Source organism: Bos grunniens, chromosome 29 (genome assembly GCF_055505025.1).
Source record: "Bos grunniens cultivar Pamir isolate PY7600 chromosome 29, Bosgru_T2T1.0, whole genome shotgun sequence".
NCBI classification, from domain to species: Eukaryota; Metazoa; Chordata; class Mammalia; order Artiodactyla; family Bovidae; genus Bos; species Bos grunniens.
This window is the reverse complement of record NC_141193.1, coordinates 22,762,436-22,781,162: the sequence shown is the minus strand read 5'-3', so window position 1 is coordinate 22,781,162 and position 18,727 is coordinate 22,762,436. Positions and strand designations below refer to the sequence as shown.

Genomic DNA, 18,727 nt, shown 5'->3' with positions numbered 1-18,727 from the left:
AAGGAGCGACACCGGAGGATCAGTGAATGCCTGGTGCTGTTCTAACCCAGGCGCCCTCTGCAGGATATGGTGCTCCACGGAGCGATCTCACAGAACTCAAGTCATGGCAGCTTTATGGTATCAAATTCCTCAGTGACAACTCATAGTGACAACAGTGTCAGGAGGGTGCATTTGTCCCACACTTGTCCCACTTCAGCTTCCTCCCTCGATTCATCTTGAACCCTTTGCCTTGGTGCCGAGGCCGGGCCTCACTGCCTCAGTGGAGCCCCTCTTTATGTCCCTTCACAGTGTGGTTGGGGCGAGACCAGGAATGGACCGGAAAAGGCTGAGAGGAGGCCCTGAGACGCTCCCTGCTCCACAGTCCTTTCCCGTGAGCCAGTGTTGTCCTCCAGGAAGACGTCTGGCTCCCCCACTTCCTGTGACCCAGGCAGGGGTGGAGCGGGGAACACACAGGATTTAGGGCTGCCTCTCAGGCCAAAATGACCTGACTGTGGGCATGGATGGAGCAGAGGGAAAGGCAAGGGCTGCAAGCCAGGTAGAGATGACATTTTGCTCCTGGAGGCTGCAGGTCCGCTTTGTTCTTGTTTTGTTTTGCTTTCATTTGTTCCCACAATCCGGAAGGGAGAATGCCAGAAGCCAGGCAAGGTGGACCCCCCAACTGCAGCGAAGCACAGGCCAAGAGCCGCAGTCCACAGCCCCGGCCAGTGGCTGATGGGAGAGGAAGGTCTCGTTCTCATCTTGGCAGTCGGGCGGTCAGCTCAGGAGGAGTCTAGGAGAAGTTGAAGGAGGGTGGAGTTATCCCCCCCTGCTCCTTATCGCTCCTTCCAGACCCCTCTTGACTCCCCCGAACCACAATAAAACCCCTCAGTCAAGATGGATCGCTGCATCAGCCAACCAGACACTTACCGCCAGCTTTGGGCACAGGAGAGCTGAGCTGACTTTTCTGGGAAGAGATCCGAGTTTCAGGCAGCCAGGGAGGCAGCCCCCTTCCCAGCCACTGGGTAGGATTTTTCTCAATGTCCTCCAACCAGTCTGACCTCCACTCCCACGGGGTCAGGGAAAGGGTGGAAGTCAGAGAGAGGTCGTCCCGGGGGGAGGGAGGTGACGAAGCATCTGTTAGGGAGGGTAGAGATTTCTGTGGAGGGTTGGCCTTCAGTCTTGGGGACTAGTTTAGGGCAGAAGATGTGGGGCTGCTTAAGGCATACACTCGACCCTAGACATAACCCAGTCCCACTCGGTCCATCACCCCAGTGGACACATCCCCAGGGTACTCCGCCCCAGGGAAAGGAAAACGTTCATTGATTTCTTCGAGAGAACAGCTTGAACTCTCTCCTCCCAGCTTGGCCCTGGCTTTCTGTCCTAGGTAATTCCTGCTCTCCTGTTCGCCACAATCCTGACTGCTTTTTTAGGGGGAAGGATGTGGAGTTAGGGTTTCAAAGCTAGGTCTAGGGGATATATGTCTGAGGAAGGGAACACCGAAGGGGCCTTGGAAGCCCTCACTACCTGCCGTTGACTAGGGAACGATGGTCCCAACCTGCTAGACACACGAAACAGGGAGCCCAGCATCACCTCACCCAGCCATAGATGGGAGAGGAGGAAGGCTTTGACAGCTCAGCGGGATGTAAGAGACAGAACAGAACTTCCCACAGTGGACAAATCTGTCACTGGGCTGGGGAGGGCAACCTTTCCTGCACCCCACATTTGGTAAGAGGAAGGTCCTAGAGGTAGCTGTATGGACCATGTAATTGGCTGCCTCTGGGCCTTTTTTAAAAAGAAATATTTATTTATTTGGTTGTGTCAGGATGTGGGATCTAGTTCCCTGACCAGGTTTTGAACCTGGAACCCCTGCACACGGATCATGGAGTCTTAGCCACTGGACCACCAAGGGAAGTCCCTGCCTCTGGGCTTTTAACTTGCACAGTTTATCCTTGTTCTGGGTGATCTTGGGCAAATTAATAAACCTATAGGACTTATAGTTCCCTCATTTGGAAAAGAATGATAAAGAATATTCCTCAGAGAGCCGCTGCTAATGCTGAATGTATGTAGTAAGGCACTTGGCCTGGGGGCTGGGACATAGTGACGATGGTGAGGATACTTCGACTCTTTGTTGGGGACAGTGATCTCACGTACCTGTGAAGACGCAGTCTGCCTCCCTCGGCTCCAGACCAAAGCCAAAGCTGTCCGCAGCCACGGCCAGGGCCCGGGCAAAGTGGGCATCAGCGAGGAAGGAGCCATCTGAGGAGCTGACCAGGCTGGCTCTGGCGCTGGGGCCGTTGTCCTCTGAGGCTGAGCCCCAGCCATTGGCCAAGGAGCCCTCACTGGGGGTGGGCGTGAGGCAGGGCCGAGGTGGGCACAGCAAGCCCCTCACCTCGGACCCCACACCTCCTCCAGGCCTGCCCATGTCCGCTAGGTCTGAGGCCGTGGGGACGCTGATGTAGCCATAGGTGATGGGAGGGGAAGGCGCCCTTGGCATCGGAGAGACACTGTTCCTAGGGAGAGGTCAAAGGGGAGATGGCATGCTGTTGGGCAGGGGCAGAAACAGTCCAGTGAGGAAAGTGGAAGGCACACTCCTGTCTCCAGCTTATCTGTATCCTCTGGCTCCCCTCCGGCCACTCACCTGGGGGTCTCCTCACCCTCACTGAGCTCCAGGCACAGGGCCACCTCCTCAGGGGTCAGCACGCTGTCCTGATCCTCCCCCAGGGATGACAGCGACGAGCTAGACAGGCGGCTGGATGCTGGGCTGGGACCAGAGAGGGAAGAGGCCTGGGGGCTGGAGACGTGGAGGGTACCAGAGGGAATGAGGGCGGGGACGGGGGCTGCTGGCGGTGGAGGGGAGGTGGGGGCTGGGGGCTCCCCCGAGTGCCTGTTTGGGGTAAGACAGCAGGATGGTTAGTGCAGTTCTTCCGGTCCCTGCCACCCCTCCCCCAGCCCCCTCAGCAAACACCTCCCACATCCCCAGTGCCCCACCCTGCTTCCTGACCCCAGGTCCTCTTACTGGGTCTGTTGACTCTGAGTGGGGGGTCCACGGGGAGCGAGGGGTACTGGGGGCAAAGGGCGAGTCATCAGCTCACTGGAGGAGCTGAGGAGCTGTGGTCCCAGCGCCCGCCAGGCCACTAGAGCACGGGGCACAGCTCCTGGGGAACAAGAGCCTGGGCGTGAGATTGCAGAACCCTCACTGCCCCCAGGCCGCAGCTTGTCTGTCCCCACCCCGCACCGAGCCAGCCTCCTCAGGGACAGAAGAAGCCAGATGGAGGGGCTGGTGGGCCCCACACCACGCCTCACTCCCTCATTCGCCTCCCAGGGCCCTCCACTCACCTGGGCTTTGGGAAAAGTTCTTGGAGCCTCTGTTGCCCAACTCGCAGGCCCAGAGCTCTGCAGGGTGGCTGGCCCGGAGCAGTGGGGAGCTGTTGGCCTGGTGCAACTCTGCAAAACAAAGAGTTGGGGAGCTGGTGGCCAATCCAGGTGGGCCTTTCAGATCCCAGCCATAGGCTCTGTCTTCAGCCTGATCATCCACTTAAGCTTTTCTCTGAATCTAGAAACAAGAGAGAATAATCTCCCTCCATCCAGGCAGCTGTGATATAATAATGGAAGGAGCACAAGGCTTGGAGTTAAATCACCTGACTCATAGCCTGGCTCAGCCGAGTATTAGCTGTGTGACCTCAGATAAATGCATCAACCTTCCTGAGCCTGTTTTGTTTGTAAGCAGCCACTCCAAAGGATGGTTTTACCAAGCAGTTGAAAAGAGATTGGAAAGTTGCTGGCATCTGATGGTTTTAAAAACAATGTCTGGGGATTTCCCTGGTGGTCCAGTGGCTAAGACTCTGCACTCCCTATGCAGGGGGCCCGTGTTTGATCCCTGGTCAGGGAACTAGATCTCACATGCTGCAACTAAGAGCTGGCTGCAACTATAATAAAAGATCCCACGTGTTGCAGCTAGGACCTGGTGCCAAATAAATAATTTTTTTAAATTTTTTAAAAATTAAAAAAAAAAAAAACCTCTCTACTGTGTACATGACAATTTCCTGATCTCTGTACCCTCTCATCACTACCTCCTACTTTCATGAATTTTGACTCTGTAAAGGCAAATCCTCTTTCTTTCCTTGAAGAGAATCTGTTCATTTCCACTTCTCACATGGTATATATTTCACTTGGCTCTGGATAGTCTTGTCCTGATAAACCTGGTGTCTCTCACTTGGAGAGATGAGTTGAGCTCTCAAGTTGAGTTGAATGAGGAAGACAAAAGATGGGAGCCCCAGACCAGCCAGGTGTGATGGGAGAGAGTCAGCTGGTGGGAAGAGGAACTTTAGAGTAGGACAGTGTGTTGTTCTCACCCGGGTGGGCAATGCCTTGCCTGTGGACATTCAATACGTGTTGAGTGAATGGGTGAATGCACGGATGATATTAGAGGTGCAGGTGTAAACACAAGGTGAGAAGAATCACGTATGAGATGGCAGCTACCATCAGGCCCACGTGGCCGCTTAGGAGACCGGGCTCTGAGTAAATCGTGGCAGTACAATAGCCCCGACTGTGTGCAATGACTTCGTCAGGCCAAAACCAAAATGATCTAAGTTTAAGCCAGAAGAGAAACAGAGTGATAAAAGGAAGGGATTTCCCCAAGACCTGGACTAGAACATCAGTCAAAGAAGAAAAGAAATAGCCTTCAGGTTAATGCCACATGATCAAAAGCCCAGTTAGCAAAGGGGAGCAGAGACCAGGCAGGACTCTCGACACAGAGCTGTCTCGTCAATGTAATATAAAAGATGTGGGGGCCACGATGGGCAGGTTCAGAGTGGGACAAGGCATTCATCAGGGATCCATCTGGGCCCTAGAAACCCATGTACAGTGGCCGAAAACTCACACAATGGCTAGACTTCCTCCACCAGAGTTTCCTCTTGTACTTTGGCTGGTTTAGCTTTTACTCATTTCCTTTAATTGTTGTATGACCCAGGGAGTCCTGGAGGCCAGCTTTGAGTGCTCCAACCCCCACTCTCACCAGCTTTGTCTTGTCTTGGGCCTGGCTTCTTGCCTAAGCTCACAAGTGGTGGCACATGCTGTTGGTGTTGATTTGTGTGGAAGGTGAAGGGAAAAGGCTGTATTTATCCCAGCTCATTTTATTTCTTCTAAAGGATTTTTGGTAACCACCCCCCCAAAAAAAAACCTGCTTTCCACCTTGCTTGGAATTACTTGAATTTAGTGTCAATATTGGAGAAGGCAATGGCACCCCACTCCAGTACTCTTGCCTGGAAAATCCCATGGATGGAGGAGCCTGGTGGGCTACAGTCCATGGGGTCGCTAAGAGTCGGACACGACTGAGTGACTTTCCTTTCACTTTTCACTTTCATGCATTGGAGAAGGAAATGGCAACCCACTCCAGTGTTCTTGCCTGGAGAATCCCAGGGACGGGGGAGCCTGGTGGGCTGCCGTCTATGGGGTCGCACAGAGTCAGACATGACTGAAGCGACTTAGCAGCAGCAGCAGTATCAATATTATTTGAATTAAACTATACACTAATGTTATCAAACTGAGGTGGAATCTTGTTGGGTATACCTGAATTGCGATAGATATTTGAGTGAATTATTTAACGAGGATATTCAAATATGTATTGGCAAAGTGAAGTAAGAATCTGACCTAATGGATGAGACAGCTGTTTTCAGACTATTAGTACAGAGGCAAAAAAACCCAACTAAGGTCAGATAATAAGAAAAAGGAATAAGCAGCTCAAGGAGGGGCACTGAGAGAGACTGCCAGCGTTCGAAGACAAAGAATCAGCAGACTTTTGGACTAGATGACAGCAGTAGAGGAGCTCCATGCCTCTGGATGAGATTTTTTTTTCCCCCACCATCAGGCTGTACCGCGTGGCCTGTGAAGTCTTAGCTTTCTAACCAGGGATTGAACCTGTGACCCCTGCAATGGAAGTGCGGAGTCTTAACTGCTGGACCACAAAGGAAGTCCCTCTGGATGAGACCTTGTGGCTGTTGCTGTTGCCCACCAGCGCAAGGGAGTTACTATGCTGACCCCATCCTGGAGCAGTCATGGCGTGGAGCCGGAAGACGGAGAAAAGGGCTGTGATGAGGACCTAAATCTCTAAGTGAGATTAGGAAACTTCGTCTCAGAATGGGAACCTTTCTTAACAACTGACCATAGGAAATTGCTCCTCTTTTGGGGCTAGCATTAATGTTTTCAAGTAGGACATACATTATATTCAAATCAGTGTGGTTATCCATGAAAAAGCTACTTTAAAAATGAGATTTATGCAACCTCTTTTTAGCTGGTATTTCATGATCACAGAGAATTTCTAATGCAATAGCTCTGAGGCAAAGCTGGAAAGGATGCCAGCTTTGCTAATATTTAGAGTCATAAAATTCTGGATATTGGCCAAGCCCTTAATTACTCTAAATCTATCTTTATCTTGATAAAAGTTGGATTATATCCTCTTAACAAAACTGGCTGCTGAATGTTTATAAATCTTACTAATCAGTACAGGAGGCTCATGGAGATGGCGGAGAGTGAAGTCAGGGTTCAGAAATGGAGAAACAGAGTCAGTGAGAGGACAGTTTCCCCAGGGGTGCTCCCAGAGAGATTCAAAGTAACTTTTGGAAGCAGATGATTCTGGTTTCAAATTTGAGATCTGCAGCTTATCGACGTAGGGTTTAAAACAAGCTACCCCATTCTGATCCTCTTATCTGTAAAATTAGAGAAATAACACCTTGCCAATATGTTGTGAGGATTCAATGAGATAACAAATATGAGTAATGCACCTAACATAGAGTAGTTGCTGAAGAAATAGAGACTGTACTTATTTCTCTCTGGAAAGTCAAAGCAGATAGCTAGAAGTCAGGAGAAAGTTGGACAGAAAGGAAATGCTCATTCTCTGGGAAGCAAGCTGGGAGTCAGTACCTGGGCAGGACCCGTACATGGTGCATAGCACATATGTACACATTACATAGTACAGAGGTCATGCAAGCCTGAGGTTTCGTGCTAGCACTGGTCACACTGCTCCAGGTTCTAGAATTACCCCTGTGCTGGTCAGGCACTTTCATTAGACTTGGAGCTGGTAGAGAGCAAGGATTCTGTTTAGTATCACTGTGTTCCCCTATCCCCTATCCCACCCCTAGTGGTGCTTATTCAGTATTCGCTGAATTGAGCTGACTGCAGAAACAGGACTCACTGCTGGTGTGCAAAACCCAAGCAAGAGCCCCGTGTAAAGAAAATCTGAGGCCTAGGGCTTCCCTGGTGGTCCGGTGGTTAAGAATCTGTTGGCAATGCAGGGGCCATGGGTTTGATCCCTGGTCGGGGAGGTAGGATCCCACATGCCTCGTAGCAACCAAGCCTACTGGCCACAACTACTGAAGCTCCCACTCCACAGCTAGAGAGAGAGAGTCCGTGCACAGCAACAAAGATGACGCATGAATGAAAGAAGATCCTGCGTGGCTCAACAAAGACCCAAAGAAAGAAAGAAAGGAAAACTGAGGCCAGCATACTCCTGTCTGGGTTCGTGGTAATAGGTGGCCATTAGGACAGACTGCGGGTGGAGGGCAGCCCACGACTAGCACCAAGGCTCCCGTGCCCCGTAAACCCTGATTCAGGCTGCGTGCATCCCCCCATCCTTACCCTGCTTCTTTCTGGCCTTCCAGGCCTCTGCAGGGGCCAGAGACAAGCGCGGGGAAGAGAGGCCCCGGCGGCCACAGAGGCTGTCTGAACTGGGCCAGGGGCTGGAGAGCTGGGCCAGCTGGGGTGTGAGCCGCCTGGCAGCTGGGGCCTGGGGGCTTGGCCGGGCTGGGGGGCTGGAAGGCCCCTCGGCGATGAGGGAGCCATAGAAAGTGCTGGTGTCAGGAAGCAGGGGCACCCCAGGGCTTCGGGGATCCCAGGAGATCACTGCGGTAAAAAATGACAGGAGGGATTATGGTGAATGCAGCCCACCCATGGCCCCCTTTCTCCAGCACCCCCGCTCAGCTGCTAGGCCCCCTACCCCCACCCCTGGGGGAGGGCATGCTCACAAGAGCGGCGACCGTCTAGCGGGTCCCGGGGGTCCACTCCCAGCCGACTGCTGAGGCTGCTGCTGCTGCTGAGGTCTCGAGAGCCGGAGGTGGAGCGCCATGTGTCCGCCAGCCAGGGGGAGTCGCTGTGATCCATCCTGGACAATGGGGGTGGGGCAGAGAAGCAGGTGGAGGGAAAACGTGATTGGTCAAGACCTGAGCTCAGCAGATAGCAGAAACGGTAGAGTAGATGGTGGTACCAGCTTTATTCTCACTGCTTTTCAGGCCCCCACAGACTCCGTAAGATCTCTGATCTGCTGTCCCAAACGCAGCGCCCCTTTCTTATCCTGAGATCAGAGGACGTCCAAGTTGCCCCAGAGCTGGGAGGTATCACAGACAGATGGCTGTGTGCTGAGATGGAAAGAATACACATCGGGAGCCAGATCTGGTGCCACCTAGCTGTGCAACCCTGGGCCAGCTCAGTCTATTAGCCTCTCTAAGCTCTGGTTCCTCCAACAGTAAGACCTTCCTTACAAGGCTGATGCTGTAAGCTGAGATGAAGAAGTGAGAGATCACTCAGCCAGCAGTGCAGGAGTTTGCTACCTGAATATTGGCTTCTCTGTCTCTAGCCTGGTTCCCTTTGGATGGGGCGCCATGCCGGCGGGGATCAGACCAAAGCACTTCTCTGCCTAAAACCCTCAGTGGCTCCCCATGTACAAAGATGGAGCACAGCTGCCTAGTGTGGCTAACAGGGCCCTTGTTGGCCTAGCTTCCAGCTCCTCAGCTTTATCTTTTGCTTTGACCCATCCTATACCAGAGGCCCTAGCCCAACCAAAAGGCTTGTCTTTCCCTATAAATAGCAGGCTATTTCTTGCTATTCCCTTTGCCTTCCCTCTTTATTTCAGCTTTAACTTTTTTGTGTGTTTTTAAAAATATATAATTGCTTTACAATGTTGTCTTAGTTACTGCTGTACAATGAAGTGAATCAGCCACATACTTACATATATCCTCTCCCTCTTGGACCTCCCTCCCCCGCACCCCCCTCCCACTCCTCTAGATCACCACAGAGCCCTGAATTGAGCTCCCTGTGCTTTATAGTAGCTTCCCACCAGCTCGCTATTTTACATCTGCAGTCAGGGGAAATGTGAAATCTTCCTCCCGTGGTTCCCCACCCAGCCCCCTCCTTGTACTCCTTGTACTTGTACTCCTTGTACATGTTTCTGTTTCTGCACTCCCAGCTCGGGATTGCATTTACGCGTGTGCCTGTCTCGGCTAGACTGAGTGTTCTCCTGGCAGACAGTGACTCCTCTAAAGAAATGAATGAACAAGGTGATCAGAATGGAATCTCCCTTGAGGAAAAGGATGATGTTCCAGGGGAGACAGGGAAAGTTCAAGAAGGCACAGACTAAGCCCAGGAAGTAGCTGGAAGAGAAAGACCAGGGAGCACAGAGCAACACAGGAACACAGTTATCAGCCAGTATGGAACCTTGCTCTGGGCTGAGAAACTGACAGCAAAATGGGAGCCTGAGAGCTGGCCCATAATAGGTGTTTGATACACTCCTGTGGAAAGACGCAGATCTGGAATGTGAAATCTCTCAGATGAACTCTAATGAGGTAAGGAGCAGGAGAAGGTGGGCAGAGGTGAAATGGTTTAGTGCAAAACTCAACCAATAGGAGAAAAAAAAGGATGTTTTGTTTCTTAGCGTCTTGTCTCATAACTGGAGACTTGCTCTGGCAGCCAAACGCACTCAGAGCAGATGGATGGATACCTGCAGGCGGGCAGGGTTATTGAGAACAAGGAGTAAGAAGCATCACATAGGGACAGAGTGCCCTCTGCTGGAACTGTGGGTGGATTAGTGTGAGAGAAAGATGCCTCAATGGTGGTAGGTGATTGCTGAACTCAAAGGTACTGCTAGGTAGATGCTGGATGTACAGAGAGAATTAGAAATCAGACTGGTCCTCCCGTGCTAGTTATTCTCCATCCAGCAGGAGAGTGCAGTAAGTATTAATGAGATCTCAGTAACAAGAGCACCAGATTAGGGCTTTGGAAGGCAGGTACTGGCCATGTAACCTTGTCTGGGTGGGGCCAGTTACTTACCTGTCAGATGGTGTGATAGTGACATTAATGAAAGAGAAATTAATTCTCACTTGAAGTTCAGGGGAGATTCAGGTGTTAGGATGACAAATTGCCTGGCAGTAGGGGAGACGGGGCTTCCCAGTTTGCGCTAATGGTAGAGAACCCGCCTGCCAATGCAGGAGATGTAAGAATCGTGGGTTCAATCCCTGGGTTGGGAAAGTCCCCTGGAGGAGGGCTGGGCAACCCACTGCAGTATTCTTGCCTGGAGAATCCCACGGACAGAGGTGCCTGGTGGGCTACAGTCTGTGGAGTCGCAAGGAGTCAGACACAGCATGCAGGGGAGACGAATGCTTCAGCCAGTTCTCTGTCCCAGCTCCACTGTCCCTCGGCCCCTCCCTCACCTCTGCCCCTTTCCTGTCTCACCTGTGTTTTAAGATGGCATCCTCACTGGTGTACCTGTACAGACCTGGGAGAGGGCAGGAGGAAGGGTCAGCCCAGAGTCTCCAGCACCTGGCCCAAAGCTCTGTTGCATTCTGGCGGGACCCAGGAAAGGCCAGCCAGTCGACCTGCGAGTGCTCGTCACCTGCTCACCTGGGCCCAGGCGCACCCCAGCTCGACGCCGGCGGTGGATGCACACGGCAATGCCCAGCAGCAGCAGCCACAGCACGACACCCCCGCTGGCAATGACCTCTGGCCGCTTCAAGGCTGCCCACAGCTGCTCCAGGGTCCATGGGCTGTGCGCACTGGGTTGCTGGGCAGCTCGCTCCATGGCCTGCTCTGTAGGGGAATTTGAGCTCAGGACAAGGCAATGAAGGTGGGCAGACAAGGGGGAAGGAGCTGGAAGCATGAGTGGGGAGAGAGAATGGTGGAAAGGGGGCCTGGATGGGTCTGGGTGGGGCCCGAGGGCACTGTCCTCACCTAATAGGAGGCAGACAGGGCTGCTGGGCTGCCCAGCGCCTGCGCCAGTGACTGCAGCCACTTGTACACAGTAGGAACCTGACATGCGCGTGGCAATCTCCAGCTGGGTCTGCTCACCCACCACAGTCCAGTTGGCTGGGGGCAATGAGGTGTTGCCCAGGCTCCAGACCTGAGACACAAACAGAGGTGAGCTTGCCCCCCTCCAAAACCATCACAGCAGTTAAGCCCTTTCACCTGCAGATCAGATTCTGGGTATGTGGCCACCCTGTCCTAGCATTCACCTGGAGACACCCCCACATGCACCCACCCTTCCTATTTCCTTCTCCCCTACAAAGCGGGTGAAACTTCTCTCTAGACTGACAGAGGAGGGACAAAAGCAATCTTCCGAAGTAGGTGTTAGACCAGTGGTTCACACAGATCAGTATGATTTGGGATCGCTTGGAGGGTTTGTTAAAATCCAGATTGCCAGACCCATCTCTGACATTCTGACCCACAAAGCCTGTCAACGGACCAAAGGATCTGCGTTCTAACAAGTTCTCAGACAATGCTGATGTTGCCGGTCCAGGAATCACACGCTGGCACTACTGCCTTAGAAACAGAGAGTCAGTCACAGCCTGGTTTCGTCCTGTTCTGTTTTCCCGCACTTGTGACCCTGGTCTCACTTTCCACGTCTGTAGACTGGGGATAACAACTCAGGAGAGACTGTGAGATGAGATGAGGTCATGTGGGTAAGCGCTTGGCAGTGTCTGGCAAACAGGAGAGTCCCTGCTCTGCAGGTGCCATTTCTTAGTGCCCAGAGCCAGGGAAGAGGGAAGTCTTGGCAACACCATGGAGGGGTGCGTCAGCTTGTGGGGGGTACCTGGTAGCCACGGATGATGCCATTGTGGTTTTCAGCAGGTGGTGGGATCCAGCTCACAAGGATAGTGCCGTTGCCAGGTTTTAGGGTCACCTCCTGGGGAGGAGCACTGGGCACTGGAGGGCAGGGAGACAAACTGTCAGGAATGCTGAAGGAATCCTCGGGAATCTCTTTCTAGGGAAAAGAGCAGGACTGGGGACATAAGGTCCCAGCCATACTGACAAGAACAAGAGCTTCTCTCAGCTCTGCTTTCAGAGCCAGGACAAGAGGGGGCCCAGGAATGGAAGCCACTATTCCTCTTCCTCCTGACTACAGAGGGATAGAAAGGGGCTGGGGGTATACCACTGGGTTCTGGAAGCATCCGTTCCTGACCTTGTTCAGGCAGCCTCAGGAGCAGCACGTTGCTGTCGGGGCCCTGAGCGCGGCCGGAGGACGGTCTCACTTTGAACTCGTAGTCCTGGCCCCAGTGGAGGCCCCCAAGCTCTGCGCTCTGCCAGCCAGCCAGCAGGGCCTCTGCCCACGGGGCTCCCTGGCCCCCAGGGGCGGCCTGGGTCCTGAACAGGGCCGTGTAGGACTGAGCAGGTGCAGCGGGGCCACTCACCTGGAAGACGGAGGGCGGGGAGGACTCAGGGCTCTTGTGAGCAGCCCTTTCTGGAGCTGTGACTGTTTCACCCCTAGGTCCCGGGCCTCACCTTCCAGCTGAGCCATACAGCTGGCCCAGGCTTGGTGCCCTTCTTGGGGTCTGGGTTCAACAGGGTCACGTTTTCCAGCTGAATGTGCACAGCCAGAAGCTCCAGGGGCTCCTTGTAGTCCCGGGGCTCTGGGAGCACACAGGGTGGGGATGGGCTCAAAGGTCAGAGGGAAGAAATTGAAGAGTGGAGCATCCCTCAGCCACAGAGGAGCCAGAACTCCCAGACTGCCCCCGTCGTGAGCTCTCCAATGTCTATCCTCAGATGGGGGATGATGATGATTTAGCAGCTCAGTCGTGTCTGACTCTTGCGACTCCATGGACTGTAGCCCACTGGGCTCCTCTGTCCATGGGTTTCTCCAGGCAAGAACACTGGAGTGGGTTGCCATTCCCTTCTCCAGGAGATCTTCCCAACCCAGGGATCAAACCTGGGTCTCCTGCACTGCAGGGAGATTCTTTACCAACTGAGCTATGAGGGAAGCCCTTGGATGGAGGAACTGCCTCTAGATGAGGTCCCCACCACTCTGACCCTGATCCTGGGTCGAACCCCCACATCGCCTAACCCCAGCCCAAACCAGAGGGCACCATGCTGACTGGTGCCCCCCACCTTGGCCCTGGCGTCAGCTGACCGCCTTCCCCTTACCCTGGATGGACACCCTAGCCCCCCGGCTCTTCCGTTGTCCTGCGCTGTTGGTGGCCATACACACGTAGGTCCCCGCGTCACTCTTCTCTGCTCTTGCCATCAGCAGGGAGCCCTGGGACACCTGTCAGGACCAGGTGTCTTGAGAAGTCTCCCACGTGCGGAGGAAGGCCTAAGGCCTCACGGCCGCCCCTTCCTCAAATACTGCAGGAGACATGGGGCTGGGGCAGGGGGAGTGGGTCAGGACCTCGGGTGTGCACAGCTGTGGCCCGGACAGGATGAGGTTTGGGAAGGGGCTACACTCACCGAGTGCCGCCCTGACTGCAGGGCCAGGGGTTTCTCATCCTTCCACCATGAGACAGTGGGCTCTGGGTGGCCCCAGGGCGGCTCACACTGCAGAAGCACCTGCTCGCCCACTGCAGCGACTGTGTCCCGAGGCTGGACCTGGAAATCCTCCTGGAGGACTGTGGGGAGGACAGAGCGTTGGCACGCAGCAGGCCCCAGCCCTTCCATCTGGGCCTCACCTTGGCACTTCTGACCTGCTTTATATCACCTACCTTTGGGCTCTGCCTTGTGCTGAACTCTTCAGAGCCCCACCTCCCAGGTCTCCCACCTAGGACCGCCCCGCACCCAGCCATCCCCTCCCAAGTCTCCCCACCCAGGCCTCACCAGCCATGGACAGCCGCGCGCCCCGGCTGACTGCCGTGCCCAGCCGGTTGCTGGCCTCACAGGTGTAGACTCCCAGGTCCGTGGATCGGGTGTGGTCGTCGTGGGCACGTCCTCGGGGAGGGGGCCGCAGCAGCAGGAGGGTTCCATCAGGGAGGAGGTGGTGAATGTCTGGGGGCACCATGCTCAGGGGGTGCCCGTCCAGCAACCAGCGGATGGTGGGAGGTGGCTGACCTGAGGCCCGGCAGCTCATCTTGGCTGGGTCAGGGCCCTGGAACAGCTGATCCTCAGGATGGACTAGAATCTGGGGTGGGAAATCCTGGGCCATGCTTCCTAGGGACAGGAAAGGAGGTGGGGCCCAGTCCGACTACCAGTAGGGCCCCCAAACCCCTGCATGTCTCATCTGCCTCCTCGTGTCTGAAAATGAGTTCCCAAATAACATACTGGGGACGTGAGGGTGATCTGCTTATGACATCTGTCACCCCAGGGTTGATTCAGCTGATCTGGCTGGCTAGGCGGGTGTCCCCTTCTTCCCTCACCACTCTGTGTGTGTCCCTCCCGAAGCTATGCCATCAGTCAAAGAGGACGACCGTCCATGATAGAGAAGGACCGGTCTTCGGTCAAGAGTATAAGCTGTGCTGTCCTGCTGGCACCTCCAAATAAGCTCCTAGATAACATGCTGGGAGGGAGGCGAGAGGGCCAGTGTGCACGCGTGGCACGCAGTGAGGGTCCATGGAGCTCTCAGTCTGTTTGTCTCTCTGTCTCGCACTTAACAGCACCACCATCATCATCACCATTGTCTCTGCTACCCCCACTGCCCAAGGGAAACAGAGGCGTAAGGGCCTCCCCTGCCTCGGCCAGGCCTTGGATCAGGGGTGCGCGGGTTAGGAGCGGGGAGGCCCGGCGGTACTCACCCGTGAGGAGCAGGAGAGGCAGGGCCCAGTGGACCCCGAGGAGGCGCGCTCCTCCAGCGCCCATGGCTGCTCGCGGGGCTCTGACCTGGTCCGCAGCACTTGGCCCTACTGCTCTGAGCTCACAGCGGCGGGGGAAGGAGGGGCGGGGCGGGCTGGTGGTGGTTGTTTGTGACCGAGACTCTGCCCCAGGAGGGAAGCAGCTTTGAGGAAACCGATGCTTCCTGCCCGGCCTTCAGGGCCTTGGAGAACTGGGAGGAGACCAGAGGAGAGAGACTCTATGACCTTGACCCATTAGTCATAACCTCTGACTCTAACCTCAAACCCTAGTCTGGGATTTCTTAGAGGTAATCCTAACTGTAACTCCAGGAGTTTCGTTCCTTTAACTCCAAGCCTCTAGTGAACCATTCAATCCCAATCCCAATTCCTTTGTTTCCAGATGACACCCCTCACCCCTACCCCACTGCTAGAGTGGATTAGAAATCCAGGGCTGAGATCTCAGGGCACAGGCATTCTGAGGCTAAAGGTAGAGAAAAGCGACAAGGAAGATAACTTCATGGGGGGCAGTGCCTCATGTCCATTTCCCAGGGAGAGGTGGGGTGGTAATCCAGAAGATAAGGAAGATAAGAGACTCTGGGACAGTCTGGGAGATGCCTATAGTTCACGTAGTCAGCCCAGAGACAGACATAAACTTCTGAGAGACCTTGAGCAAGTGACTTAACCCTTGAAAGTCAGTTTCCTTATTTGTAAAGAGGAATACAACAATTTGTAAAGAAAAAACAACAATAATAGTTCCTACCTTGAGAGATGGAGTAAGAGAAGAGATGAAGCATAAAATCAACCAGAACAGTGTCTGATGCTTCGTATTGACATTGACATTGACATTGAAGTCGCTCAGTCGTGTCCAACTGTTTGCAATCCCATGGACTGTAGCCTACCAGGCTCCTCCATCCATGGAATTTTCCAGGCAAGAGTACTGGAGTGGGTTGCCATTTCCTTCTCCAGGAGCTCTTCCCGACCCAGGGATCGAACCCAGGTCTCCTGCATTATAGGCAGACACTTTACCGTCTGAACCACCAGGAAGTCCACTTGCTTCGTAAGTGATCAGTAAAGCTTAGCCAGTACTGTGATTTATTTATTTTTATGCACACCGCATCACTGAAACTATTTGAGCATCCTTGGCTGGGATATTTTTCAGGCCCTGGAAAGATAGCTGGAGTAAATGACCTTTAAGATTTTTTTCCAGCCCTGGGACTTCCCAGGTGGTCCAGTGGTTAGGAATCCACCTTCCAATGCAGGGGGTGAGGGTTCAATCCCTGGTTAAGGAACTAAGGTCCCACATGAGTGTGGCAAAAAAATAAAATAAAAATAAATTGTTTTCCCAGTCCTGAAATATTGTGTTTAGAGCAGACAGACCTGTAGCTTCTGAGCCTGCAATGTCAGCGCACACCCCGCTTCTCCCCACCCCCTCCCTAGAGATCCGCTGCTCTCCCCTTTCAGAGCCCAGCTCCTGTTTACAGGTCTCTTCCTTCCAAATCTGGAATCTCAGATATTTCCTGGAGCTGTTCCCGGAAGACCAAGGCCAGGCTCTGGGGGCTCAGCGGAAGAATGTCCAGCCTTTGTTCCCCATTGTTCCTGGCCAGCTCCTTTGTGGGGCCCCTAACCCAGCCGACTGCCTCCCTTCCTCCCCCGTCCCAGCCTGGCCTCCACGCCAGCCCCAGTCTCAGCCCCAGCCCCAGCCTTCATAGCCTGAAAGAGGAAGGCCTCCTTCACGCCTTCTTCTCCCCTCAAATGCAGAACAAGTCTGATTAAGACAATCAGGGCAAGAGAACACTGTGTTCTCTACAAACTGGGCATTTCCAAGGGGTAAAGAACAGACAGAGTGAAAGTAACAGAGGGTCAGAGCTGGAAGAATAGAAATTGGTGTCAGAAAATAGAGTTTGGTATTTCAGAAGTGGAGTAGCACAAGGGAAGTGATAATTCCATGGGGCGTGCAGGGTACATGCATGCAGGCAGAGCAGAGGAGAATTTACGGGGTCAAGGATCTGTGGGGCCAGCATGATGAAGGGGGTATTCAGATGGAGACTGAAGTCCGCCAAGGATGAGCAAGTATTAGAAAAATTAAACAGTTTTGTCTGGGCTTCAGAGACAAAGCAGAGCAGGCCTTTCACCTTGCCTCTAACCTGCCTGAACACTGCCCTGACTGTGAGTGCCCTAACTGCCCGATGCGAGGGCAAGACTTGTGGCACCATAGACAAGATAGGGGACAAATCTTGAAATTTTTGAGTCCTTGGAGTGGGGGTGGTCAACCAAGCCCCAGGCTTAACAACATTCCAAGTTTTACAAGACAAAACAAACAGCATTAACAAGAAGCCAGAGATGCAATTTGCTCAGATTGATGATGATATCTGTTTGCATCCTGGAATTATAAATGGGAACCCGAAAAAGCAATCTTTAAGTCTCACACACTGAGCAGATGAGCTGCCTGGGACCTTTTCCCAAGTGGGATTCCAGATGTGCCGTGACATGGGACTTCCCTGCGCTATTTGAGTCTGGATGTTGGTCAAAACCCAATTTGGTGAAGTATCCTCTGCTGTTTCTATTTCACCTTTCTTTTAATGTTACTATACTGAAAGTAAGCTAGGTAATTCTCTAATAAATATTGGTATTGTTTATTTGTGTATAACAAGTGGTTTATTTTGTTAACATAACCTTTGAACCTGAGACGAAAGTGAAAACTTTCGGCAAAACGACGAGGAAGGATGGATTTACTGCTGCTGCTGCTGCTGCTAAGTCGCTTCAGTCGTGTCTGACTCTGTGAGACCCCATAGACAGGAGTCCACCAGGCTCCATCGTCCCTGGGATTCTCCAGGCATGAACACTGGAGTGGGTTGCCGTTTCCTTCTCCAGTGCATTAAAGTGAAAAGTGAAAGTGAAGTTGCTCAGTTGTGTCCGACTCTTAGCGACCCCCTGGACTGCAGCCCACCAGGCTCCTCCGTCCATGGGATTTTCCAGGCAAGATACTGGAGTGGGGTGCCATTGGAGATTTACTGCACATCCAGCCAATTTGGGATTTCCCAGGTCCAGAGCCCCCCAAGCCTGTCTGACTGCGTGACTGCCTGCCCTGCAGGAATGCTGCTGTTAGCAGTCCTCTCTGGTCTCTTTGGCTTATACATTGGACTTGGGGAGACTAACCAAGTTGTCTCCTAATGATTTAATGGCAGCTTGATTTGACTCAAATCTCTACACTCTAGAAAGATGGTGTGTTTCTCTTGGGGAAAAGGACAAGTCTCAAAGGAATTCAGATTCATGTCTAGGTGGTCCTCAGGTGGGTAGGAATGGGCAGGTGACTCAGGGAGAAGTGCCTGGAGGCTCTGCAGCTGGGGGAGGACTCTCTGCCCCACAGTCACATGATCCCTCCCTAGAGATGCTGTCAACACAGCCTCTTTCCATTCCCAGACTCTGCAGACCCAAGTGCTAAGAACTGATGGGGATTGAAGGGTCCCTTCACTCTGAGCTGTTCCTTTGGATATTAAGGCTTTCTCCTCTCTCAGTTCAAGCATCCAGGGCCCTCAGGGATCCGTGGAGTGAAGGCCAAGGGGACTTCCCCAAAGCAAGGCATGTCTGGATGGCTCTCAGAGGCCGTGATGCTCATTTCCAGCAACCTGCCCCCCACCCCCACGGCATCCTGATTGTCTCATTCCCACACACTAAGGAAGAGCTGACTGTGTGAGTCATGGGAATGACGTTGGTGGATGGGAGCTGTCTCCAGCTATTTCGAGGAGGCTCTGCTTTGGGACCCTGGTGATGTGCTGACCAGTGACCACTTTAAACAGTATCTTCCTTACCCCCTGGTCTTAGAGTTTTGTGTTTTTGTAACTCTTTGACTGCTTGTAAGAGGGAAGAAAGAGGAGAGAGATTGTAAGGTGCTCTTTATAAGCACCCTCCAGAGGACATTTCTTCCTACCTCTGGCTCCTGGCTTCTCTGGCTTCTT

General features: G+C 53.3%; 1 protein-coding gene across 2 annotated transcripts; it reads right to left on the bottom strand.

The window, feature by feature from the left end:
• Positions 1 to 96: 96 nt before the first annotated feature.
• ROBO4 (roundabout guidance receptor 4) lies at positions 97 to 14,842 on the bottom strand. Of its 2 annotated transcripts, none has more exons than XM_086382973.1 (18): positions 14,736 to 14,842; positions 13,825 to 14,154; positions 13,462 to 13,619; positions 13,159 to 13,279; positions 12,520 to 12,647; positions 12,200 to 12,428; positions 11,831 to 11,943; positions 10,972 to 11,140; positions 10,645 to 10,830; positions 10,477 to 10,519; positions 7,998 to 8,134; positions 7,612 to 7,875; positions 3,316 to 3,423; positions 2,996 to 3,134; positions 2,618 to 2,863; positions 2,131 to 2,489; positions 907 to 1,113; positions 97 to 769 (listed from the first exon to the last, which is right to left on the bottom strand). In XM_086382973.1, exons 1-18 carry the CDS (start codon positions 14,797 to 14,799, stop codon positions 759 to 761), a joined length of 3,012 nt encoding a protein of 1,003 aa, XP_086239099.1. In that variant the 5' UTR covers positions 14,800 to 14,842; the 3' UTR covers positions 97 to 758. The 2 variants fall into 2 exon arrangements, with proteins under 2 accessions (XP_086239099.1, XP_086239100.1); XM_086382974.1 differs by having other exon boundaries at positions 10,645 to 10,825.
• Positions 14,843 to 18,727: the final 3,885 nt, after the last annotated feature.